This window comes from Carassius auratus, chromosome 31, assembly GCF_003368295.1.
Source record: "Carassius auratus strain Wakin chromosome 31, ASM336829v1, whole genome shotgun sequence".
Classification (NCBI taxonomy): domain Eukaryota; kingdom Metazoa; phylum Chordata; class Actinopteri; order Cypriniformes; family Cyprinidae; genus Carassius; species Carassius auratus.
Genome location: NC_039273.1, coordinates 19,139,613 through 19,167,546, shown reverse-complemented (window position 1 = coordinate 19,167,546; position 27,934 = coordinate 19,139,613). Strand labels below are relative to the sequence as shown.

Below are 27,934 nucleotides of genomic sequence, written 5' to 3'. Positions count from 1 at the left end.
TTAATTTCAAAAACACTTTATTTTATTTGTTCTCTCTATAACCATACACATTATCAAATTAATGCAGTGGAATGAATATGTATTGAACCCATCAAATGGTAGCAGCAAGTCGATTACCTTTAAGGAATTACATTTTAGTTGTTTTGTGGCATTTAAACAAATGAGGGAAACTAAAATCCTACATAATTAATTTAGTGAGTCAATGTCTATAATATCGATATTTTAAAATGTAAGGGAAATAACTCATAAAAAAAAAACTGAACTGATAACATTTTTTTTTTTAATCTGGAGTAGGGATTTAATAAAATTTAGTCACTCAGAGTACTATTGGAATCATATTACTCTTTATACTACTGAAAGAAAAAAAAGCACACACATTTGAAGTCTCTTAAATCAGCCATGATCCCTGAGCAGTCCCTCACAAACATAAATACACAATCTCCGGGCCACACAGACTGTAAATTATAGGGATCTGTGTGTCCAGGATACCACAGTAAAAGAACCTTCGGTCATCTGAGATGAGCAAGAATAAATATGTCCAAAAAACTTGGCAACCCCAGACGAGGTTGTTTTTATGACAGGATTTTATGATCAGACCAACATGGTCTTATGTGCTGTCTGACACTGGACGCTTGTGAGATCTGAATGCAGTGACTGGCTTGGCCTTCTTATTAAGACATACCGAGGTCTCATGTACGTCTTGTCTTTGGCCTTTTTGATTGACGCTTGGCTTCGTCCAAAGGCAGTCCATCCCCACTTGTCTGAGTGAGTCCTCGAACACCCTGGATCTGACTGACCATCTGCAGAAGAAGTGGGATCACCTGGGAAAGACATAATATCATTATCTACATAATGTCTTAACAACTGCAGCTATTATAAATGTCAATAATTTCTAAGTGGCTTTGAACTATTTTCAAAGAAAAAGCAATAGGTACCCGCTCATGATTATAGACAGCAAGCAACAACAGTAATGTCAGGGGAAGGGCGATGAAAGATCCCTGGGCAACATCCTGATCTGGTATTTTCCTCTGTGGAAAGCCGAACAAATTCGTTCAAATTGAATCTCACAGTTTGGGCTTTAAAACACAATAATTAATAATAAGTCATATTTTCAATGCATTCAGCTGCACTGACACTATTGATTACTAAATTGAGCTGAATAAAGATACTGTTACCTTCTGTAAAGCTGCTTTACAGCTGGATTAAACTGGTTTCATAATTTATGAACTTTGCAACACTGACACTGTTATCAAACAGAATCAACACTGAACTGAATAATGATACCATTGTCTTCGGAGTTGCTTTACACTTGTACAGTGATTAATTCTGCAACATTAACATGGTTATTTTCCTGTGTTCTACTGCACAACTGCTTTGTTGCAAGTGCTATATAAATACTTTTGAATTGTCTTGAGAATAACAAATTAATTTTATATGAAAGTCATACTCGTGAAAGCTTTCTGAGAGCAGAATTTAGATCCTTTCGACGCCAAATGCTAAACAAACACTGATGAATGATCTATTCACACAAATCTTACTGGTCAGCACAATCTGATCACTGGACAAAGAAAAAAAAATGGATGTCTTGTGTGAATAGGTTCTTACATTAGGGTTAAAGGTTAGTGTTACATGTTTGTGGTAACCAGAAGACGTGAACGAGACTTGTGGGAGTTTGAAGTCATACTGGGATTGAGAAAGTGATGTGTGCAGAATCAACACATAGCTCTGCAAGAAGAAAATAACATTTAATTAATAAATGAAAATATCAGACTATTTTAAGATTTACTTAAAAATCTAAGTACTGGCAGGCAGATCAATATGAATATTGTAAAACAGATTATAAAAATAGGAGCTGTTTAGAGGAGAACAGTAAATATAACTGGAACAGAGAGGTGATAAGTATGGGTCTACCTCTCCATCCCGTGGCAGAGGGGCAAAGTGGAAGAACATGGACTGGCCAAGAGACACACTCTGAATGGGATTGTCAAGGTTGTCACTCTTGCAGAGCTTCACCTTCAGAGGAGGAGGAACAACAACTTAAAGATTTCATCAAATACGAAAAACCATTTCAAAGGAGTAAATATGTTACTGCACCTACCCAGAGAGTGGGAAGATGCTCAGAGGAAGTGATGACATTGCCACTCAGATCAAACTGATTGATCTGTCTGAAGGCGATTATGTTTATTCCTTCAATATCAGTGTTGCCCACCTAAAACCATTCCAAAAAGAAATACATGAACAGAAACTTCAAATAAAATGAGTAAAACAAAACAAAACAATAAGGCAAATAAAACTTCAATACTCACCTTGATGGTTTTGTGTGGTGGTAATGCTCTCTCAATGTGATCATTTCCCTCTCCTCTCAGCTGAATGTTGTAGTTACACCCAGGCTGACATTGATCATGAAGGAAAGACGAGCTTTGTTTAGGATCTTAAAACGTATGTTCTTATGAACTTTCGTTATTGTTTGTTTAAGAGTTTTCTCTTGTGAAGTCTCACCCTCAAGCCTCGGAGTCTGAAGCGGCCCTCTTCGTCAGTAACCGTGTCCTCACTGTACACACTGCACTCTCCCTGCCCCACTGCCTCCACAGCGACACCCTGCTCTGCATCGCCTCCTATTGACTGCACTGTTCCATAATAGCTGAAACACATCAAAACGCACAAACAGAAAATTTACCCCACAATGGAAAGTGCATGTTTAATTTGTTTTTATTTTTTTATAAATTGTTCGAAAGAGACATTTATAATGTTTACACATACATACATAATTGAGTTCTATACTTTAGATTAGTGCTGCACGATAAATCGCATGCAATATTTAATGCCGGTTCTGTAATCAGAGGTAACTCTCCATCTCCTGCACACTTTCACATGGAGCAGCATTTACTACACAGAGCAATTGTTCACTGACAAGCTGCGCAAAACCACGATCGTTTTAACCATAATTTGTCATTTTTAAGCCATCACTGACTGACGCAGCAACCTCCGCAAGATGGCGCACGTTAATAAAGATCACACTACAGCCAAACGCAAAGACTCGACTATTATTTTATCTAAAAAATAATAATAAAAAAATTCCCTATTCAGTAAGAAAGCTAATTATTATTGAAACCAATGGAACTGCATTTTGAAGCACTTGATCCAAATTCCAAGCATTTTTCAAACCTTGAAAACATTGCATTAAAATTAAATCATCTTCAAGGATTCCAAGCACCCGTACAAACCCTGTATTAAGCAGCACTTGCTGACCTGTAAGCTGTTTTGAAGCCAGTTATGGGAATATGGAGAACCTGTCCTTCTTCTACTGTGATCATTTGTGCTGAGGGCTCAAAGCGGAACTCCTTCATCATGGGCTTGAAATAGTACTGGCCAGGACTCTGAGATGGAGAGAGGAGCAATTAAGACAATCTCTAGGTATTTTATTGTTTGGAGAAGAAATATGAAAACATTTTCAAAAAATCTTCTTTCATGTCCCACAGAACAATGTCAAATAGCATTAGTAGGGCTGGGTGATAATTCGATAATGATAATCGTGATATGATAATAATAATAATAATAATTCTTAAATGTATATAGTGCTTTTCTAGGCACTCAAAGTGCTTTACATTGTCGGGGGTATCTCCTCATCCACCACCAGTGTGTAGCATCCACCTGGATGATGCGACGGCAGCCAGAATGCCCACCACACTCCAGCTTGTTGGTGGAGAGGAGACAGAGTGATGAAGCCATGATGGTCAGAGGCCAATGGGCAAATTTAACTAGGATGCAGAGGTCACACCTCTACTCTTTTCGGAAGAAATCCTGGGATTTTTAATGACCACAGAGAGTCAGGACCTTGGTTTAACGTCTCATCTGAAGGACGGTGCTTGTTGACACTATAGTGTCCCCATCACTACACTGGGGCGCTAGGGCCCACACTGACCACAGGGTGAGCACCCCCTGCTGGCCTCACTAGCATCTCTTCCAGCAGCAACCTAGTTTTCCCAGAAGGTCTCCCATCCAGGTACTGACCAGGCTCAGCCCTGCTTAGCTTCAGTGAGCAACCGGTCTTGGGCTCCAGGGTGATATGGCTGCTGATATAATTTTCCTCGATAGTATTATATGAAGAGCTCGAGAAATGTTCGATATAATGTCTATGCGCCAAAAGCGAACGAAACAGCATGACTCATTTGAATCACGCCACATGGACCATTTATCTGATCGGATCAAAGTTCAAAGATGCGCAAGCTCACTAGAGCAGATGTGTTTCCTCGGTCACACGACACTAAGCACTTTAATTGAGCGATGAACACAAATGTCTCAGTGATTTAAACTAGTTAAAAGCCAAACAGGAGAAATAATGTTTGCAACGAGATTTACAGTAGTAACTAGAGATGTTCCGATACCCTTTTTCTCTTCCCGATACCGATTCCGATACCTGGGCTCAGGGTATCGGCCGATACCGAGTACTGATCCGATACCTGGGTGTGTATCTGTATATACAGCTGTATATACTACTAGCCCTGTGTAAATTGCTAGAATTATTTTATGGTGTGCTGCAGACTTATTATTACAGTATTTTTATTATCTGACATGAATTTGACAGTAATATTATTTATTTTCTTAAGCGAAAAAGAACTTCAAATGCAACCAAAAATCTAACACCGCAAACTAAAAAAAGGTATTTTAGTTTTACAATATAACTGTATAAAAAACTGCAACAAATAAGTCTAGGAATATAAAAATGGTATATTAATCAGGTAATCTCTTTACAACAAAACAGTTAAAAGTAAAAAACAAGCAACCATCTAGGCATAATTATTATTATCAATAGAGACATATTATTATTACTACATAGAGACATAGCTAAATCTACTGTAGGCTAAAACAGTAGCTTAACATATTGTCAATTTACTCACTTTAAACCGAACATTTATTTTGATGGGTTGCCATGAAGATCTTTGAGTGTCTATGTTTATGATATGACAGTTTTCTCAAATAAAATGGTAAATTCTCATGATGATTCTGCGCCCGTCACCCACAGAAATGTAGAATTTGCAGGAATAATATTTAAATAGTATTTTGCAGTTTAATATTCACAGACACTAGTATATATTCGGCTACAGTCTGGAGCCCTGCGCTTAGACTAACACGGAAGTGACTGAACGCAGCTGCGGGTAACGTATATACTCGAACTTACTACCGGTACTACAGAGACGCTAGTATCATTACATTTTTAGCACTGACTTGGTAGTGAAGTGGCAGTACTTGTGGCATCCCTAGTTGCCGTTTTACTGTCTGGTTGGTCCAGTCTGAAATACTGCTAAACAGCGGACATACTGCTAACCACTGATCTATAATATAGAAGCAGCTTCACTGTCTGTTGGCAGTTTAGAACGCGATGAGCGATCCAGTCATATTTAGATCAGTGCTGCTAACGTGTTTTTATTTCTTCTTCGCTGCTCTGAACAAGGGTTGCTTGTGGCAACACAGCACAACTTCCTGTTTTTGCAATGCATTCTGAGCAGTGAAGAAGAACCATGCAGCGGTTAGGCAAAGCTAGCGGTAATAACTAAGAAAATGGTATCGGATCGGTATATGGGTTCATTTACTCGCCGATGCCAGAATTTGTTGATATTTCCGATACTAGTATCGAAATCGGAACAACTCTAGTAGTAACACTCATTGCACCATGATATTATGGCAGAAATTTGGGATATGCACACTGAATTTTATTAAAAGAGTAATGGTATAATTGTAGAATGTATTTGTGAACACGTGTGCATTTACACTGAATGTTTTTAGACAAATAGGCATGAATATGACAGTGGGCAAATGCATAAAGTGCAGCATAATTTGAAATCATGAGTTTAAAGTGTACAGCATTCAATACACACGGACCGACCGTCACACAGAGATCACGCGATCATGCTGGATAAAAATGCTTACTTCACAAGATCTCACAGCTGGATTCGAATAAGTTTGCAAGGTTTGTGAAATTAAATGTTCATTAGCCATTCAAAGATTTGTTTAAAGCTGCAGTAGGGAACTTTTGACGCTCTAGCGGTTAATAAACAGAACTGCTCGCGTCTTGCGGAAGAACATCGTAGCCGGAACTACTTCTCTCTGTTTATGTCTATGAAGAATCACAAAGGTACTGGGTTACTCCGCCGTGGTACCCCCGAAGCAATCTAAAATAGTCAGAATATAAACACTTATTATAGGTGCACCTTAGTGATTTAGGACAAGCTAATAACACAGTTTGGAAAATGGATTCATGGTGTACTCGCTTATTATATACATTTTTCTACATTTTGAACACAAACAAAGTTACGGAACGCAGCTCTGATTGGTTGATTTCTTACCGGGAGCGGTCCGTAACTGCAAATGGAAATAGGACCACTGGGAGGAGCCAGAGGAGCTTGATTTTTTCACAGATTATCTGTCTCATATTCTACTGTCAGGACATAATGACAGGTTTAACAAATATGTAAAAAATATATTTTTACAAAAGTTACCAAATGCAGCTTTAAATGACATAAATGCGTATTTGCTTAATGCTGGCGGCTAACGAGGAAGTATTATAATGTTTTCCTTTTTATTACTAATAATATAAAAGCAATCGTATACATTGATTCCTTTGTTTAACCGTTCTATCTTATTATTAGACAGACTTCCATCCATATTAGACAGAACTGTCTTGTTACATCAGAGTGTGAGCTGGGTTCGTTCAGGCGCTGCCTTTCTCAGAATTGTCTGGTGCGCCGACATCAGCCAAGCAGAAAAACTTATCCGGCTTTAAAAATTTTACATTTATCATGATTATTGATATTGACTGATATGAAAACAATTTTTTTGGGCATATTGCCCAGCCCTAAGCATAAGCTATACCTTCAAGATTGTACAATAAAACAAATGTGCTTAACACGTCAAAAAGATGACCATAGCGACTATGGGCCTGAGAAGACAGTACCAGGTTGTTGAAGGTTAGGAGACCAGTGTCCTGAGTTAACATGTTTGAGCGGAAGTTTGCCCCACTGAGAGACAGCAGAACCCCAGAGAGAGGAACACCATCCTCTGCCTTTATCTGTGGCACAAGAAAAAAAAAACCTTAAACCAAATGAAACATTTTTGTCCTACAAATGAAAATACTTGAAATGTGAAAATAAAGTGAGGACATTAATGTGACACTGACCTCAAAAGTGACGCCTGCCAGGGCAAATGCCTTGAAGTCTCCTGTGTTTTCCTCCACTGGAGTCAGGACAAAGCCCTCTTTACTGGCACTGATGTCATACAGAGAGTCACTATGTAGGGGTCCAACACTGTTTTTAAAGAGGGAAAAAAAAAGGAATATTTATTTTCAGCAATAACGACTGCTTTTTACTTCTAAATAGGCCAACAGTTTAAGCTAATATGCATTATTAAACACATAGACAGAGCTATTAAATAAAAGAACGCAGTCTTTCTGTGAACAAATGAGATAACCTGTAGGTTCCGGTTTCATCCGTGAGAACTGTAATGAGAGGGGTTGTAGCTCCTCTCTCCTTAATGGAGATTTCCACACTCTCAAGGGTAGGCGAAACCTGCCCTGTAAGGAACAGCCCTGCCCGGCCCACAATCTCCACCATTTGACCTGGGCAGTTTTCTGTTAAAACAAATTGTTGTATATCAGATTTCAATATAAACTGGGGTAAATGTGTGTGCTTATAATTAAGACAATACATTAAAATAATATCATTAAGAAATACCAGTTGGCAATATCAAGCAGCATAACAAGATGTTCTGTACAGCTGAATATAACCAGAAGCCTGGTACATTCAATTTACAAATGGCAGCACATGCCTTTTTATGTAAAAAAATTAGGTGGATACTTTTCCTGGGTCTACATCAGGTGTGTCCAGTTCTCGACTGGAGGGTCACCTTCCTACAGAGTTTCGTTCTAGATGTATCCTGAACCAGCTAATTGAAGGGTTGTGGCTTTAAAAGAGTTAAATTCAGAATTGATTTGTTTGCTTCATATCTCTTGGAGATCTGTTTCTGATTGGTATTCAGCAGACTACCTAAAATAAAAAATGTACCGTCAGAAAAAAAAAAAAAACTAAGTTACCCTTAACCCTTGTGTGGTGTTACTGTTACTCAGTCAGTGTTCGTTGGTCTGGTGGACCCAGTGCATTTTGTGGTTTTTAATTCAACAATCAAAAATGTTATGTTAAAATACTCAACAGATGTTTACTTCATCCCAATTACAAGCGATATACACAGCATATATGCTTAATATTCGCCTTTTACCTTTGTTAGATCACATTCATGAATTAAAGTGCTACAATTAGCAGACAACATCTATTCATACAAAGAACAAAATGGATATTTAAAAATTATTTACAGTAGGAAATTTACAAAATATCTTCACGGAACATGATCTTTACTTAATATCCTAATGATTTTAGGCATAAAATATTTTTTTATTTTTTATTTTGACCCATTCAATGTTTGTCGGCTATTGTTAAAAATATACCCCAGCGACTTAAAGGTACAATTTGTAAAATATTTGCAGTAAAATATCCAAAAACAACTAGGCTAGTGTTATATATTTTGTCCAACTGATTACTAACACTATCTCTAATGTTTTCAACTACATGAGAACATTCCTATTTTAAACAGTGACACGAGGGAGTGCAGTCACCTGTCAATAACAAAGTTAGGCCGGGTTCACACCGCAAGCTGCAGCAGAGCAGAAGCAGCGCGTATTTTTTTCGGTGCCTATGTTAACAGATGTGAGCGTTCACACCGCACGCAGAAGCTGCGCGGCAGAGCGTTGCAGAAGCAGCAGTGCCGCGATCGTTTCGGCGCTGGGTCTATTTTTGCAGCGCTGCTGACGCTCAGTTAAAGTGAAAGTACACCTTTGATGGACAAAATAAATATGATTTCACACAAAAAGTGCTCTAACTGCACAAAAAAAGCACATCTAGGGTGTTTTAACAAGAACTAGAGTGTTACGAAAAGGAAATTAATATAAAAAAATATGTATAGAAGATAAAGTGACCATGGCCAAAATGATCATGATCATGGCCAAAATACACATGTACTTAAACGAAAATTTGCCCAAAATTTGCATTAATGATATCTACTGTGTTCTTAGCAAATTACATAAAAAATGTATGATATTTAAAACCACATATTTTTCTATTTTTTATTTTTAATATATATATATATATTTTTTTTTTACAAAATCTGTTAAAGTACTTACAGTTCTATCCAAAAATAGACTTTTTTGCCGAAATACAAAAACAACTTTAAATAATTTATATTGCTAGCTTAGCCTTGGAGATTTATTTATTATTAGTAGTTGTCCTATTCTTTTAACTAGGCCTATGTATTGGCAGAAGAACGGATGTCGTGCTAACAATCATAAACAACAGCACGTGGTGTCACAGGCGGTGGTCTTCAGAGTGCACCTGGAAAGACAATGATGGACGACACTCGTCTCATTGTGGAAATATCAAGTTCTTTATGATCCACACAATGTACTTTATAAAGACTTGCAGGAGAAGGAAAAAGCATGGGATGAAATTGCAGCGGCTCTTATTGCAGATGGTAATTAATTTTATAGTGTTTTTGACGCTTTCGATGGCACACGAGCAAACAACTCAATATTTGATTCAAAATTTATTCAATTGGAACCATTTATTTACAATTTCTAAATTACACATAAGCACACAAATAACAAAAGCAGGTGATACATGCATATATAATAAACAAGTAAATGCTGATTTCAAGACGAGCAGGAAATCAAGGCTGTGAACCATTTACAATACACATAATTTAAAACCGTTTATTAAATTGGTTTTCAGGGTGTTTTTTGGTAAATTTGATTGCAAACAAACCCAGTGACAAGATGGTAATATGCACCATGTTCTCTCCTACGTCGGTTAATGGGATGAACCCAAAGTCTGGGTATTTTTAGTCTCCTTAATAACAAATATAGCACGATGGCCTTTCTTCTATCAACAACACGTACTGCACGGAAAACAAAGACAGCAAAACAAAGATCCAACAAAAGTAACAATTAAATTATTAATTAAAAAAGCTTATTGCCTAGTCTTTTTATTTAAATGTATTTTAAATGGGAAATAAAGCAATGCGAACGTACCCATTATAGAGCACTCTGACCAAAATGTGCTGTTCAGTTGCGCGCTGCCTCCGCTGCCAGTGTGAAAGCAAAATAGGCGCGCGCTGCTTCTGCTCTGCCTACCTGCTGCTAACGCGCTGCTTCTGCTCTGCTGAAACTTGCGGTGTGAACCCGGCCTCCTTCGTTACCGCCTTTACTGATGTAGAAACCACATGACAACAGTTTTGTGGACAAATGCGGAAGTAGCTTCGCGACAAACTTCAACTAGAAAGAGATGCTGATCTCGCTTGTGTTTCACTCAAAGGTGAGTTGTTTTGATTCGTATCTTTACAGAAAACGTATGCTATTATAACGATCAACAAGATTAGTATTATGTGGCATACATGCCAAACGCGGGGCATCGCGTCTCTAGACCCGCGCGAGGATGCGTCTGATCCATAGTCTGATTGCGTCTTTGCTTTGACTTTGTATGTAATCTACTCAAATCGTTGAACTCGTGTTAAATCCATGATTTATCTTTCCGTCTGATTGATGGCCATCAGCGGCTGGGTAGATGACAACAAATCCCATCATTCCATGCTCCTTCTTAGTGTCATCGAACCACACAATTGTTATTGTTTTGATAGTGCGCCCTCTTGTGGCAGGTCCTACATACTTGGTCTAGGGTCACATACATGCTTTTTCTATTGATATGAATCAACTGCATGAATTTGGTTGGTGGAAAGTGTCATTGTGGATTTCCTTTTGTGATAAATATCAGTTTTGTTCTTTGTATGAATAGAGGTTGTCTGCAATTTGTTCCATATATGTTGTGAAAAGACACACCATGCTTCCATTAGTATAAAATAAAATTCTTTAAAAAGGTTGCACTCTAACCTCCAGTGATTGTAGCCTCTACTTCAGGAGGGTAAAACAGAAATTCTTTGGATGAAGGTGTGACTGTGATCTTCTCCCCAGGCCTGAAATAGCCAACACATCCAAGACATAAAATTAAGACCATGAAATTTGTGACTGGTAGGAAGAGTCTTCTTTAAACATGATTTAACATTTTTTTTCTAACACAGACAGAAAAGGAAAATACTAGCAAACATTCTCCAAAGATCCTACCGTGCCCAGTAGGAGAACTCATAGTGGAAAGGCTCATGGAGTTCATCTGGTTTCTCTTCCACAGGGGGGCTGTTCTCGTCTCCTCTTTCTTCCCTCTCCTTCTTACGGGCAGCTATTTCCAGAAGCTGCTGTTCCCATCGCTGCTCCTCATTTGAGCGCAGGGGCCCCAAAACCAAAGCAGGCTCACTCTCAATGGAAGATCTGCCAATATGAAACAAATACCACCCCAGGTGTATGGAAGGCAACAGCCAGAACACAAAACAAAGAAGATATGCAGTACTCTTTTAGAAACCCATTATAATGCTTCCTCTCAATTACTTGATGGTGACAGTGACATCCAGCATCTTATCAGTGGTAATGAGTCCCGTCATATGGTGTCTAACAGCAGTCAGGGTTAAAATGCTTGGGGCAGACCTAAGGAGTAAGGGCAAAAAAAATAAAAATAGCCCATTTCATTCAACAATGATAAACAACATGCAAATACTGCAAAAGCACCAGATCAAAAGGTAAAAAGCTGTGGCAGCCACTTTGACTTTAATAAAATGCTTAGCACCGGGAGTTACATACGTGTTGTAGGTGTAGTAATCTTGTTCAAACTGGTGACAGGAACGTGGAGTCACTTTATAAAGACCTTTGATTAAAAATAAATATGTTTAGCACTTCAGGCTTTATGGACTTTATGAACTTACAAAACACAAAAGGCTGAGCTCACCTGGCTTGGACAGACAGAAGCGATTAACTCCTTTGGACAGATTGTAAATGCCAACGTTCTCTGGTGAGCTGCCATCTTGGAAAAATTCCTACAATTTTGGACAAATAAGGAATCATCAGCAATACTATTTTAGGCTTGTAACAGCTGATTGTGGCCACTATGTGTTCAGTGTTCTTTAAATATTGAATGTTTTCAGGCCTTACCAGAGTAATGGCATGGGATAGTGAGCAGCGCAGCAAATATCCGGTTTGTCTGAACTCCACTCCCTCCACGTATGAGTCAAGTACATCGATCTCCACTGACTTTTGCTTCCAGCACCACTCTTCTTGTGTGATAGACACTGTGATAACCAGAGTTTTTCTTTTTTTTTTTTCCTTAATCTGAATGTTTATACTGCTGAAAGGCACACTTAGTTTACAATATATTGCAATTTATTAAACTTTCAACATTATAACAAACAAATCACATTTAATACAATATGTAAAATCCAACTTTATAATTCTGCTATTGCTCATTGCTGTATTTGTTGTGATGCTTCATGCTATGCTTAGCTCCTCAATTTGCCGGTGGAGTGCTTGGCCCAGTAATTGCTGTTTGCAGCTACAGTATTGTTCAAAATAATAGCAGTACAATGTGACTAACCAGAATAATCAAGGTTTTTTGTATATTTTTTTATTGCTAAGTGGCAAACAAGTTACCAGTAGGTTCAGTAGATTCTCAGAAAACAAATGAGACCCAGCATTCATGATATGCACGCTCTTAAGGCTGTGCAATTGGGCAATTAGTTGAATTAGTTCAAAGGGGTGTGTTCAAAAAAATAGCAGTGTGGCATTCAATCACTGAGGTCATCAATTTTGTGAAGAAACAGGTGTGAATCAGGTGGCCCCTATTTAAGGATGAAGCCAACACTTGTTGAACATGCATTTGAAAGCTGAGGAAAATGGGTCGTTCAAGACATTGTTCAGAAGAACAGCGTACTTTGATTAAAAAGTTGATTAGAGAGGGGAAAACCTATAAAGAGGTGCAAAAAATGATAGGCTGTTCAGCTAAAATGATCTCCAATGCCTTAAAATGGAGAGCAAAACCAGAGAGAGGTGAAAACAAAACGCAAGACAACTATCAAAATGGATCGAAGAATAACCAGAATGGCAAAGGCTCAGCCAATGATCACCTCCAGGATGATCAAAGACAGTCTGGAGTTACCTGTAAGTACTGTGACAGTTAGAAGACATCTGTGTGAAGCTAATCTATTTTCAAGAATCCCCCCCAAAGCCCCTCTGTTAAAAAAAAGGCATGTGCAGAAGAGGTTACAATTTGCCAAAGAACACATCAACTGGCCTAAAGAGAAATGGAGGAACATTTTGTGGACTGATGAGAGTAAAATTGTTCTTTTTGGGTCCAAGGGCCACAGGCAGTTTGTGAGACGACCCCCAAACTCTGAATTCAAGCCACAGTACACAGTGAAGACAGTGAAGCATGGAGGTGCAAGCATCATGATATGGGCATGTTTCTCCTACTATGGTGTTGGGCCTATTTATCGCATACCAGGGATCATGGATCAGTTTGCATATGTTAAAATACTTGAAGAGGTCATGTTGCCCTATGCTGAAGAGGACATGCCCTTGAAATGGTTGTTTCAACAAGACAATGACCCAAAACACACTAGTAAACGGGCAAAGTCTTGGTTCCAAACCAACAAAATTAATGTTATGGAGTGGCCAGCCCAGACCTTAATCCAATTGAGAACTTGTGGGGTGATATCAAAAATGCTGTTTCTGAAGCAAAACCAAGAAATGTGAATGAATTGTGGAATGTTGTTAAAGAATCATGGAGTGGAATAACAGCTGAGAGGTGCCACAAGTTGGTTGACTCCATGCCACACAGATGTCAAGCAGTTTTAAAAAACTGTGGTCATACAACTAAATATTAGTTTAGTGATTCACAGGATTGCTAAATCCCAGAAAAAAAAAAATGTTTGTACAAAATAGTTTTGAGTTTGTACAGTCAAAGGTAGACACTGCTATTTTTTTGAACACACCCCTTTCAACTAATTGCCCAATTGCACAGCCTTAAGAGCGTGCATATCATGAATGCTGGGTCTTGTTTGTTTTCTGAGAATCTACTGAACCTACTGGTAACTTGTTTGCCACGTAGCAATAAAAAATATACTAAAAACCTTGATTATTCTGGTTAGTCACATTGTACTGCTATTATTTTGAACAAAACTGTATATTTAAAAGATATTATTGCTCTTTAAAATTAAAATTGAATGATCATGATTATAATAATATTCTGTCTTATTTTACTATACAATAGTAATATTACAATAGCAATGTATCCGATTCTTAAAGGGATAGTTCACTCAAAAATGAAATTTACCTCATGATTTACTCATCCTCAAGCCACCCTAAGTATAAAAGACTTTCTTCTTTCAGATGAATACAATTGAAGTTTTATTCAAAAATGTCCAGGGTTTTCCAAGCTTTATAATGTAGTAAATGGTGGTTTAGACTTAAAATAAAATGCATCCATCCATCATAAAAAGTACTCTACGTGGCTCGTTGGGGTTGGGTAGTAAAGGCTTTCTGAAGTGAATCGATGCGTTTTGTGTAAGAAAAATGTCCATATTTAAAACTTTATAAACCATAACCTCTCGCTTCCACCTAACTGTCATATGCAGGATCACAAGAGAGCTTCAACAGATGATGTAGGCTTAGCATAAGCTCCGATGAGAAGTAACAAATGCGAATGTGCAGAGGAGACAGCAAAACAAAACACTAGTCATGGATTAGAAGTACAAAACATACAACATACAGGTGGTGCATCTCAATAAATTAGAATGTTGTGGAAAAGTTCATTTCAGTAATTCAACTCAAATTGTGAAACTCATGTTTTAAATTAATTCAATGCACACATACTGAAGTAGTTTAAGTCATTGGTTCTTTTAATTGTGAAGATTTTGGCTCACAGTTAACAAAAACCCACCAATCTCAACAAATCAGATTCATAAGACCAAAAAAAAAAAAAAAAAACCTTTTTAGGGAATTGTTGGCCTTCTGGAAAGTACTAGTACTGGAAACTCAATTTACTATACATGTTTCTCAATACATGGTAGGGGCTCCTTTTCCTTCAATTAATTATTGCCTCAATTCGCCGTGGCATGGAGTTGATCAGTTTGTGGCACAGCTTTTTTCTCATTTTCCTCTTGACAATACCCCATAGATTCCCCATGAGTTTGCTGGCCAGTCAAGCACACCAACACCAAGGTCATTTAACCAACTTTTGGTGTTTTTGGCAGTGTGGGCATGTGCCAAATCCTGCTGGAAAATGAAATCAGCATCTTCAGCAAAAAGGAAGAATGAAGTGCTCCAAAAAATTTTGGTAAACGGGTGCAGTGACTTTGGTTTTCAAAAAACACAATGGACCAACACTAGCAGATGACATTGCACCCCAAATCATCACAGACTGTGAACACTGGACTTGAGCTATGAGCTTCCACACCCTTCCTCCAGACTCTAGGACTTTGGTTTCCAAATGAAATACAAAACTTGCTCTCATCAGAAAAGAGGACTTTGGACCACTGGGCAACAGTCCAGTTTTTCTTCTCCTTAGCCCAGGTAAGACACCTCTGACGTTGTCTGTGGTTCATTCCTTGACACATTTGTGTGTGGTTGCCCTTGATGCCTTGAGCCCAGCCTTAGTCCATTCCTTGTGAAGTTCACTCAAATTCTTGAATCGATTTTGCTTGATAATCCTCATAAGGCTGCGGTTCTCTCGGTTGGTTGTGGATTTTTTTCTTCCACACTTTTTCCTTCGACTCAACTTTCTGTTAACATGCTTTAAACATGTTAACATGTTTTAAATTTATTAGCTGACTGGCATGTTACCATATTCTAATTTGTTGAGATAGTGAATTGGTGGGTTTTTGTTAAATGTGAGACAAAATCATCACAATTAAAAGAACCAAAGGCTTAAACTACTTCAGTCTGTGTGCACTGAATTTACTTAATATACGAGTTTCACAATTTGAGTTGAATTACTGAAATAAATGAACGTTTCCATGACATTCTAATTCATTGAGATGCACCTGTACATAAGCTAGATCTTATGGTTTATAAAGTTTTAATTATGGATATTTTTCTTAAACAAATGCATCCATTCTCTTCAGAAGGCCTCTATTGACCCCCAGGGCTGTGTGGGAGCACTTTTTATGACAGATGGATGCACTATTGGATGACAAAATCTTAACCCTCATTCACTGCCATTATAAAGCTTGGAAGAACCGGGAATTTTTTTTTTAAAACTCCAATTATATTTGTTTAAAAGAGGAAAGACATATACACCCAGGATAGCTTGAGGGTGAGTAAATCATGGGAAGTCATGGGCAGTAATTTGTACTTTGAGTAATTAACGCGTTATCATTTTTAAAATAGTAATTAGAGTATAGTTACAAGCCGAGGTCTCTGTAGGTTACTGCTGCGTTACTTTGCTGATAAAATGCTGAGTTTTATAATATAGAGATTGTAAAAAGGATGTAGCACATGCACTGTCGAGTCAAGTGCCAGTAGATTAAAGATCTGCTCCTGCGAGACCCGACGCAACAGCAGCGTGTGATGAGATCTCAAAAAAAACTATTCCGATTTGAACCTCGTATCGACATATAAATGCACTCCACCAGAAAGCTGGTATGTGGTGGGCGTTCTGGCCCAATGTGGCTGCCGTCACATCATCCAGGTGGATGCTGCACACTGGTGGTGGATGAGGAGATACCCCCTGTCTATGTAAAGCGCTTTGAGTGCCTAGAAATACGCTATATAAATGTAACGATTTAATTAATTATCAGCCCCACTTTATTTAGCATTCATGAAAACACTACAATAAGATTCATCAATCGGAATGAATTCAGTCCGATTGAACCAAAAATTTTGCATTTAAATGTAGCCAGTGTTACATGCTTATTCAGAAATCCTTCTAATATGCTGAAAAGTGGCTCAAGAAAGATTTTGTATTATTATAACAGTTAAAAATGGTTGTACAGCTTAGTATTTTTGTGGAACTTTGAAACATTTTTTTTAGTATTCTTTGATGAATAAAAAATTGAAAACTAATAGCATTTATATATAAAAAAATGTATAATCTAAAAATCTTTAGTGTACTTTTTATCAATTTAATTTGATGAAAAAAAAATATAAATTTGACCAAAAAGTTTTGCATTTTATTTTACATATTTTATACTTTAATGATAGCAATCTCTTTTTCTCATTAAAATCAAAACAAATCAAAACAGTGCTTACCTTTGTACTTTCCGGGTAAGACATTATTGAAAGTAAAGCTGAGAGTTTCACTGCTACCAGACAACTGGAGGTTCTGTCTCTCTCCCTGTCTGCTTACAGGCTGAAGAGTGACTGTCAGATCTCCACATGCCACTGATGGGACAAATCAATCACTTGAGCCAAAGACAGAAAACACATTTATCTAATTGAATTTGACAGCATTCATTGAAAACCAGCTCACCAAGACAGGACACGGAGCCAGAAACAGATGCTATGAACTGAGTGAAGAGAAGGTCCGTGATAGGACGATCCACAAGTGAGATATCGAGAGAGTATGGCTGAAGAGTAAGCCCAGCCTTCACATCACTTTCAGGGAGGGTCACCTGTACAGCACACAGTAATCTAAATGAACATGCAATTTTCTAACTTTAAAGTCATGTTGAGTCACAACTTCTCATTAATCTCATTACCTGTACACTGTAGTCTCCTGGTTTAACTTGAAAGCAGAACGCTCCATGATGGTCACTTTCGACAGTGCGGAAAAATCCCTGATCCTGTCCCCGAGTCGAGAGCACAACTTTGTAGTGCCCAAGCTGTTTAACCGTCTCAGGAAGATGGGTGACTGAGATGTGACCACACACGCTAAACCTGAAAATGACAAAGTGGGGCAAAGATTTCAAATCTGACACCCTAAAGATAGAGGACCAAGACCTAAAGTCTTTGTTTATCCTCTGAACAGTTTTCTGAGGATGATTCTTGCCTAGATACTTACCCTGCAGTAATGATGTCTGGCAGCTGAGGGGTGCTGGGAGCAATCTTCACAGTGATTGGCTCAAAGAACATCAGCTCCTTGCGAGTGTTGATGGTGTAAGTGCCTGTGGTCATATTCTCCAAACGAAATGAACCATCTTCTTTAGTCTCCACTGTGGAAGAGATCAAGGAAGAAGCAAAATATATGCAATGTGTTCATTTACCATAAATGTGTTAATTAAGCGTGAATTGAGGATTACTTAGGATATACCCTAATATGCCTAATTATGTTAATTTAGCTGATGTGTATCAACACAGTTACCTTTAATTTGGTTGTTAAGTGTTACTACAGCATCTGCAACACCCTCTCCATTGGGGCTATTCAGAACTCTGCCCATCACTGAGAATCCCATGACCCGGAATATTGGCTGAGAGACAAACAAAAAAAAAAAAAAAAAAAAAAAAAATTAAAACACAGGTTAGAAACCAGGTTAGGTTGCTGAGAAAGACCATTTTATAGATTATGTATTTACTTATTTTTACTAATAATTATTTAATGTCCATTTGAAAACATGTAAAAATTATTATAATAGTGTCCAACCCAAACTGTAAATTAATGTGTTAATTAATGTCTCCAAATCTGTGAGTACAAGTCAGAGAAATGAGAAACTCACCTCCAATGTTAAACTGCTGTGTTCCACTTTGAAATCCAGACGAGAAGGAGCAACGTCAAAAGTGATTCTCTCTCCTCTGTAAAATGGGACCTACAATTCAAGAAGAGACAAGTTTATCTTTAAGGAGAGAGAAATAAAAGCATGGATGAATCCGTTTCTTGCATTATGTAGAATTCTAAGATGAAAAAAATGACCAAAATGACACTGCTGTCTTTGTCTGTAGAGCCAATATACACAGCCAGCTTGTTATACCTTTCCTTGCACAATTGGAATTGCCTGTAATAATGTTTTTCTGACAATAAAACATTATATTTGATTTCATTTAGAAATTCTATACATCATATAAGCAGACATGGTCAAATAACATGAAGGTTGGTGAGAATAAATTCTTACCACAGTGTATTCACCACTGCGAAGGCAGGGGAATGAGAAAGTGCCATCCTCAAGAGACTGGGAACTGCACAAATACACAAGGGAGGGGTCGCCGACTGAAGCCCCATCCACAGGAGCCACATTGCAGCCACTGATATCCTGAACAAACAATAAATTAGTTTAAAGTCTACTGGATGACAGATGATGAGTTTGTGCACATTAGAAGATCAAATTGTGGAATAGCATTCATTTAAAGTTATTTTGTGTGAACCATGTTTTTGTGGTCGGGCTATGAATCTAATAAAACCTTTTACCTCCTGTGTTACACTGGCAGAGTAAAGGAGGAAGCTGACTCCTTTCATAGGTTCACTATCACTCTGCACCTCTCCAGAGACATCATAACCCTTTACCACAAGAGGAGCTGCAGCGGGGGCATTTTCATTTGACACAACCACAGTGGTTGAGCTCTGTGAGGGAACAAAATAGTGAACCAAGTTTTCTTAGGGGGGAAAAAAATCCCTGCATTAACATTTAAATTAAATGCTTTGACATGAAAAGTAATGTAAGAACATACATAACTGAAGTGGCATGAACATCTTTCTTCAGGTGTTGTCACATTTGTCACTGAGAAATCTGTTTTGTTAACAAGACGTTTGTACTACCTGCTCCATGGTCCATGAGGCATGGGAGGCGGTGATGTCATAACTTCCTGGAAGCAATTTGAGGAAAGTATACCTACGAAAAATCAACACAAACAGGGTACGATGTTTTTATGTATATTTGTTAAATGGTATTTATGGACACTGGATATTATTTTGATGTGAATAGTTCAAGACAGACCCTTAGGGTAAGATGCTAAAAATAACATTATTTTGTGTATTTGGTGTAATGTCATGTGTTTATGTGGTATAAGGTTAAAAAAACACATTATTTTCCACATAACGTACATTATTAGTGCACATTACCTCTACGGCTTTTTCTAAAATGCGTCGATGTTACAAAGCTCATCATTCTAAAAAGCGAGGTGTCCGCTGATTGGCCAGCTATCCAGTGCATTGTAAATGGCCTAATGCCTCAAGTGTGTGACGGAAATGTTATGCCCCTTACCCTACTGTGATGCCGTGTGTCCCGGCCTGACAAGATGAAACCAGTAAATCCCATTATAAATGAGGCATTTGTTGCATTCAGTGGGGACATAAGTACTGATTAAAAATGACTTCTACTGTCTTTTTACGCATTGCGTAACATGCTGCATAAACATAAAACCATGTCTGGATTTGTGATCGCAGAAACAACAAACAAGCTCTACTTTACAATGCTCAAAACTCACGTCTGTATCATCAGTGGCAAATCCTTTACATATAAAACATACTTACAGACTGTGAGTCAGAAGCACCAGCCTGTCCTTGCAAAGTTGGAATTGCCCAACTTTATAGAAACAGACACCGGCATTGTAGGCTACTCTCTCAGGAAACAGTCCTCGTCTTCCATTAAATGTACTGTACACATCTGAATATTTGATTTCTAGTTGTGTCCTCTTTTGAAAGGCCAAACAAAGTAGTTTTGCTTTCACAATAAAACACACAGCGTCTCCATAAGATGGCGGCAGCGGCAACAGCAAGAATAAATGTTATGCCTTCTTTCTTTGCATTTGGGCAGTGTTATGCAAATCTTCCCACAAGTGATGTAGACATGTGGGGGCGTGTTTAAATGAGGCATTTTAGGTAGGCGTGGTTGACTTAACATTTATAAAGAATATTTAAATGTAGAATATCTCAAGAATAAAGATGGATTTGAGACTTTAGTCTCAACCTTTAAATCTTCTATATGCACCAAGAGCTTGTAACACTCCAAAGGGAAAGGAAAACTTTAAATTGCGTAATATGACCCCTTTAATATAATAATTAGCATAATTCATGGAAATTTTTATTTAATGATTTCAGAAAAAGTAGCAAATTTAAAAAATATTATTACATATATTATTTCATAATGTTACTCAAAAAATTATTTCTCATAACCAATAGGCCAATGGAGTAATGCAATTCAATCTCAATTCGTAGTCTATTGCCATTAAGATAATAAAAATAAAAAAAAACTATGTAATTCATAGGATTATATAGTGTAATTCAGATCTCTTTGACTGTGATTATTTATTTGATATACAAAATAGAATATCTGACTTAACAATATTATATACTTATATAATAATAATATACAACAACATAATATCATATTATATAAATAAACAGAAAATTCTACCTTTAATTCCAGACACTTCAAATTCATACATATGCTTGAGAATTTGACACATGATCAATAGAGGATCTACATATTACAGATTGACCTCTTGTTAAATGTGTGTGTTTTTTTTTAATGACTTGTTAAAGCATTGTGTGATGTTGCAATGCTGCTGTAGTATCTGAAGACATTTTGCATGCTCAAAGTCTAGCTTGACCACTACACAATATCTACTCACTGGCCTCCAGTTTGTGTGAGCACACTCTGTAGGACATCATCTTCTCCTGCTTTTCTCAAACTTACTTCAACCCCTGCAGGCCCCAATAAATGCCCTTTACTCAAGACCTAAATGAGGGAAGACAATTACAAGATATTTTCAATTTTTTTACCTTACCAAAAACTAAATTAATAAGTCAGCTGAATAAAACTTAAACTTACAGTTCCCAGGACTGAAAACCCAGTAAAAACAAAGTTGATGTCTTGTTCTTTAGTGCAGATATCTGTAATTCCATCCACATGCAGGTCCACAGTTGTTGGTTCTGCATACATATAATGTATAACACAATACAGGTGAATAGTGAGTCCACCTTAGTGAACACCGGACTGATCAAGAGCAGATTAAAGATAATACAAGTACTCTGAAACTGAATCATTCATGATTTTATTGCATGATATAACCGCCACTTGATATGTGAAATCATTTCTTACCAAAGCTCCATCCTGATGGTGGTTCTATCTTTATAACAAAATCTCCCTGTAAAAGATTGTAATCCCTATTAACACAAACATACACACTTACCACCAGGCTAAATTTTAACAAATGAAAGCATTCCTTAAAGGGTTAGTTAACCTGAGAATTAAAATTCATCCATCTTCTACTCACCCACGAAGCATCCTAGATGTACAGTATGTGACTTCTTCTTTCAGAATAATCCAATCGGAGTTATATTAAATAATGACCTTGCTCTTCAAAGCTTTTCAATGGGTTAAGCAGTTGTTTGTTGTCAACAGTTCAGAAGACGTGAAATAAAGTGAGCGCATCTGTAATAAAATGTCCCTCACACAGCTCCGGGGGGTGAACTAAGGACCCCTGTAGCAAATACATGTGTTTTTTTCTAAGATAAATATCCAGATTTAAAAGTAAAAGTAAAAAAAAAGCTTTTTTGGGAACCGGAAGAGGTCCAGGCGGATGTCGTGGTTTGTCATCACTGCTTGGTTAGAGACGATTTCGGAGAGAAAACAAAACAAAACGCTGGTCACGAATTAGAAGCACAAAACGAGGATTTGTAAAGAAAATCCTCAGAGGATTTCGAAATAAGCTAAGAGAAAACTGGTTTTCCTTTGATACTACACTTCCCAGAGGCGCACACACGATGCATACGTCTTCCATCTTCCACCTGCACAACTTCCGCGTACCACAGTCAGCAGATGTAAGAAAAAAAGTGTTCATTACATTTGAAATCTAGATTTTTATCTTACAAAAACGCATGGATTCGCTATAGGGGAACTTTATTCACCCCCCGAAGCCGTGTGAGGGACATTTTATTGCAGATGTGCACTATTTATTACCCATCTTCTGAACTGTTGACAACAAACACCCACTTACCCCCACTGAAAGGCTTGGAAGAGCAAGGACAATTTAATATAACTCTGATTGGATTATTTTGATAGAAGAAAGTCACATAGACCTAGGATGCTTCAAGGGTGGGTAGAAGATGGACAAATTTTCATTCTCGGGTGAACTAACCCTTTAAAATTACTAGAATCTATTGTGGGCCATATTTATATGTTGACATTGTGCCATTCATCTACAGTAAGTCACAGAGGCAGGAAACTACATCTCTGATGATGTCAAGTCAATTAAGGTTAAGCTGCATGTTTAAGGATGAAATACTGCATTATAAGAAGTAAAAAAGTAAAAGTGTAGCTACCTAGTGGTGAAAGGTCTTCAAAAAAAAAAAAAAAAACAACAACAAAAAAAAACCTTCCTTATGATATAGCACAAATGCTACAAGACATTCTAAAATGACCTTGTATGTCTGACAGCCCATGCAGCTCTAGGTTACAGTACCTTGTCATAGAGAGGGATCATGAAATAACCATTGATTGGTGCACAGTCAGTCTGATATTTCAGAGAGCCCTGCTTAGTGTACAGCTTGATCTGTAAAGAACACACACATAGTAAAAGATGTTCATCGTAAGCTCATTTTGTTTTTGCCAATGTTATCGTATTAACATATCTCAGTGAATTATAACTAAATATAACATGTAGAGTATTTTATCTTAAAAAAAAACAACAACAAAAAAAAAAACTAAAATAATGTGCGTATGTACATTATTACACCACAGTATGTAATAGTGTAATACACGTTATACATGGACTGCTCGTCTAAGTGTAATCAATTCATTCAGATAGTTTCAGTGATTAATTTGAGTGAGGCAGATCTGTTATAATAACAATATTAAGCATGCTTGGACAAATCATGTGTTTTGCTGACAATGCTTTACAGTTGCTTAGGGGGTAACGTTAGCTGTCATACAACCTGCTACATTCACGACAGCCATCTTGCGATCTGTAACCAATAACCAAAACTGTTTAGGACGGCAGATGCCTTTTACTGTCTATGGGCAGATGATGTATATATCAGAGCATCAGTTCATTTCCGGAACGGCTTGCGCTAGCTAGACAGCTAATCATTTTTAACTCAGAACTCTCATGTCTTCTTACCTCAATGACAGAGTAATTAATTTCCACATCTGACTTGACAAAACCCCCGCAGCCTACCAAAATGTCATCAGTGCCATTCACAAATATCACATTCAAAAAAGATAGAATAAGAATCGCTAGCTCCTTAATTCCACCCATCGTGCAGCGAGCGCTGGTGTAGCGTTCTGACGTACGATGCACATTGTTCAGACGACTTCAGCCAATCATTCTAATGGAAAATCATTTTTAGTTCTTTCCTATTGGTCAGTCACGACCTGTGTCTATATTCTTTATTTTCACAGGCTGTTTCAGGAGAGGAACTCGTAAATCTGCGGATAATTAGACATTAGAAAGATTTTTGCCGTTGAACGTTGTTTTAATTCTGATATAGAATTTATTATATTTTAATTCTGATATATATATATATATATATATATATATATATATATATATATATATATATATATATATATATATATATATATATATATATATATATATATATATAATACATATTAACATATGTAATTAATATATATAATTAACATATTAATTAATATATATATAATTAACATATGAACAAATTAATATACACCAAATCAATTTAACAGGAAAGCAGTAGCAGCGCCGAGCCAAAATCTCCACCTGCTGCTACAAACATCAACAGTAGGTGGTGCAATTGGATGTTGTTTATGAAGACCAAAGACACCGAGCGACAAAACAAGAAACTCTTAACGAATGACTTGAAATAATGGACCAATCTCCAAATCTCAGCAACCACTTAATAAATGAATTCTCTAACAGCTATTTTCCAATTGTAATTGGTAATAAATAAATAAAACCTATACAGATAAAGGTGACTTGACTTGTGTGTCATAATCATTATAGTCTCACACATGTCTGGCATAAAATTTGCTGCTGAAGTTTCACTATTATGTAAACGATTCACTATTATGTTATAATGTAATGTATTGAACTTTCAAACCTTTGACTGCCAAGGAATTGATAAAAGATTTCAAGTTCTGTACATTAAATAAATAAATAAATCTGATATAAATCTCAATGTTTAGCATAGAATGCTTCCCCTCACTTAGCTGTCAGAGAAACTGACAAACCTGACAAACAGCTATGTTTGACAATTTTCGATAACACTTTAGAATACTGTTTCTTACTTACTGCATAACTAATAAGGAATTATTGAAGAACGAATTAATTATTAAATTAAAAGGTAATTAATTATTCATTAAGACTTAACTCACTACTGTTAACTACTTAGGAAGATGTGTTAACTAATCAGTAAGTAATAACATTTTATGATTATGTTAAGTAACAGTTAGCTAATCAATAACTAATATATTCTGTCATGCCTCCTGAAGAACTGCTATTAATTATCCATTATTTTCTAAAGTGAAAATAATAGAAACCCATTAGTAATTAATAAAGCATTATTAAATAATTTCACAAGAATTACTTAGAGCCCGAAACAGTATTCTAAAGTGAAAACACAGGCAACCCATTAGCAATTAATAAATAATTATCAAATAATTCTGCAGGATTATTTAAAACCTATTAGGCCTATTCTAAAGTGATAATATTGGGAACCCATTAGTAATTAATAAATAATAATCAAATAATTCTGTAGGACCTATTTCACACCTGAAACAGTAGGCCTATTCTAAAGTGAAATTATAGTGAAGCTAGTAATTAATAAAGACTTATCAGATAATTCTGCAGGAATTACTTAGAACCTGAAACAGTATTCTAAAGTGAACCTATTAGTAAACAAGAATTACTACCTAATTTTGACTAAAATCAAACATACAAAAAAAAAAAAAAAAAAAAAAAATCACTATAGAAGTTATCATAAACTTGGTAAAATACAGGTTACAACTTGTTTACAATTGAGAAAATTTCTTTATTCAGCATATTTTATTCCATTTTAACATGCATACTGCCGACATTTAAACTAATTTAACAAACATTTTATCATCAAAAGTTAAATATTTATTGTGGAAGCAAACAAAATGTAGATTTCATTTCCATTATAGGCTAATAAGTTGACTGTAACAAAGTTGTTATTGTAGTAGTACTTTGTACTTGTCCTTTTACTCAAGTAATTTTGAAAATGAATAGGCCTACTTATAATTTTACTGGAGTAAAATTGTATCGGGGTATCTGCACTTTTACTCAAGTACTTGATATGTGGGCTACAACCTGATAATTATAGTGACTATTTGCGTATAACTGTTCAGTAGTAATTATTTCATAGTTATATTTCTTGAACCTTAACTAGTAGATAATTAATAGCAGTTCTTCAGGAGGTATGTCAGGATATATTAGTTATCTACTTATCTACTTATCTGTTACTTAATACAGTTATAAAATTATATTACATACTGATTAGTTAACACATCTTCCTTAGTAGTTAGTAGTAAGTTAAGTCTTAATTAATCACCTGTTATTTCTTCAATAATTCCTTATTAGTTATGCAGTAAGTAAGAAACAGTATTCTAAAGTGTAACCCAATTTTCATCTAAAATGAAAAAAGGCATTTTTGTCACACACTACACACAGTGACCAATTACACATAGAGAGGCATGAGAATTAAATATGTAATGTTAGTATATAGCTTATAGTACAATTAACATGGTTTACTGTACACTAACCTGACCTTTAGAATAAATAATGACAAATGTCTGTTTTTCCGAATGGTTTCATAGTGTGAGCCCCCTAAGGCAAAGCCCCCTGATCATTTTATGGTTTTGCAGTGATACTTAGTGAATAAGCTAATTTAAAAACTGTTATTTTATGGACATTTTTAAATTTGCATTGATTAATCTCACTCAAATACATGTATCATTCATATATCTTTTTAACATTTGATATCTTTTGAATGTAATCATTATTCAGTAATCAACAAGTATTCAATAATCAAGGTATTGTGTAGTCTAGAGAGTAAAAAGCTGTTCTTGTGTAACTCTTAAGGGGTCACTCAGCTACTGAATTTGGCAGGTGTGTGCATGTAAGTCTTTAAATGTTTTTATGAACATTTTATAAAACAAGAAAACAATAATAATAAGCACATTAGTTTAATAAAAGTACAGTGTCACCCAGTTTGGTGTCATAATTGATTACATGAGATGTCATACTGTAAGACTGCAGAGACATTCAGAATAGCAATGCTTGTAAATTCAAACCCTGTAATATGGGTATGAATATACAAAAGTCACTGTATCAGTGGAGCAAAATGAAAGGTCTATTAACCATTAGAAATGACAGAAACAGATACATTCACTTACATGAACTCAGTGTATTCCTAATAAGAGCTCTTGCAATGCAGTAAAATGGCATTTTGTGTCACATATAAATCATCAAATAAAACCTTTAATATAAGTCAACACCAAAATGCACACATGAAATAATTCTACATTACATTTGAACTCATCAAAGCCCATTTCTTCGATATAAATAAACATTCTGAACAGAACACTGTTAACATATATGACTTGTGAATCCAACTTAGAATGTAATTACGAGCTATTGAGCTCAGTTTGAAAAGAAAATGTAAAGACCTTGAGCTGTTGTTTATCTATGTTTGACAAGCTAAAGAGCAAATGACCTGTTAAAAAGTCACATCATTACATTCAAATCAACTTCTATTACTGCCGCATAATCATAGATGCATTGCCAAAAAGGGTCAATTCTTCTGTGGTCCACAGCTGATAAATCTTCCTTTTGTCTAGACTACTTATGTCTGTCACTTTCAATTATTCACATTATTGCAGTTCACAACACAGCATTAAACAAAGATGTAAACAAAGTACATTGCTTCATAAACTATTACAATTACTTGAAGCACGTTCAACGTCAATGTTGTTTAGCAAAGTAAAATGTCAAAAGTGAAACAAACAATAAAATTATAAACCAGCAATGAATCTACATAGGTGTGACCATAATTAAAATGAACTGGAAATTTTTCTCTTTTTCTAAAAT

At 36.4% G+C, this 27,934-nt stretch overlaps 1 protein-coding gene and 1 pseudogene across 1 annotated transcript; both read right to left on the bottom strand.

The window, feature by feature from the left end:
* Positions 1-24,146, bottom strand: LOC113050735 (nodal modulator 1-like). The gene is made up of 31 exons (XM_026214003.1): positions 23,963-24,146; positions 23,306-23,395; positions 21,943-21,988; positions 21,673-21,773; positions 21,473-21,579; positions 19,659-19,731; positions 19,311-19,463; positions 19,018-19,155; positions 18,625-18,714; positions 18,273-18,378; positions 17,973-18,123; positions 17,671-17,848; positions 17,442-17,583; positions 17,222-17,353; positions 12,131-12,267; positions 11,928-12,015; positions 11,783-11,846; positions 11,534-11,629; positions 11,216-11,416; positions 10,985-11,067; positions 7,465-7,624; positions 7,175-7,301; positions 6,953-7,066; positions 3,250-3,377; positions 2,500-2,641; positions 2,307-2,390; positions 2,099-2,209; positions 1,912-2,013; positions 1,606-1,725; positions 936-1,028; positions 1-821 (listed from the first exon to the last, which is right to left on the bottom strand). The coding sequence occupies exons 1-31, from the start codon at positions 24,098-24,100 to the stop codon at positions 690-692; spliced, it is 3,627 nt and encodes a 1,208-aa protein (XP_026069788.1). The 5' UTR covers positions 24,101-24,146; the 3' UTR covers positions 1-689.
* Positions 3,962-4,078, bottom strand: LOC113051209 (uncharacterized; annotated as a pseudogene).
* Positions 24,147-27,934: the final 3,788 nt, after the last annotated feature.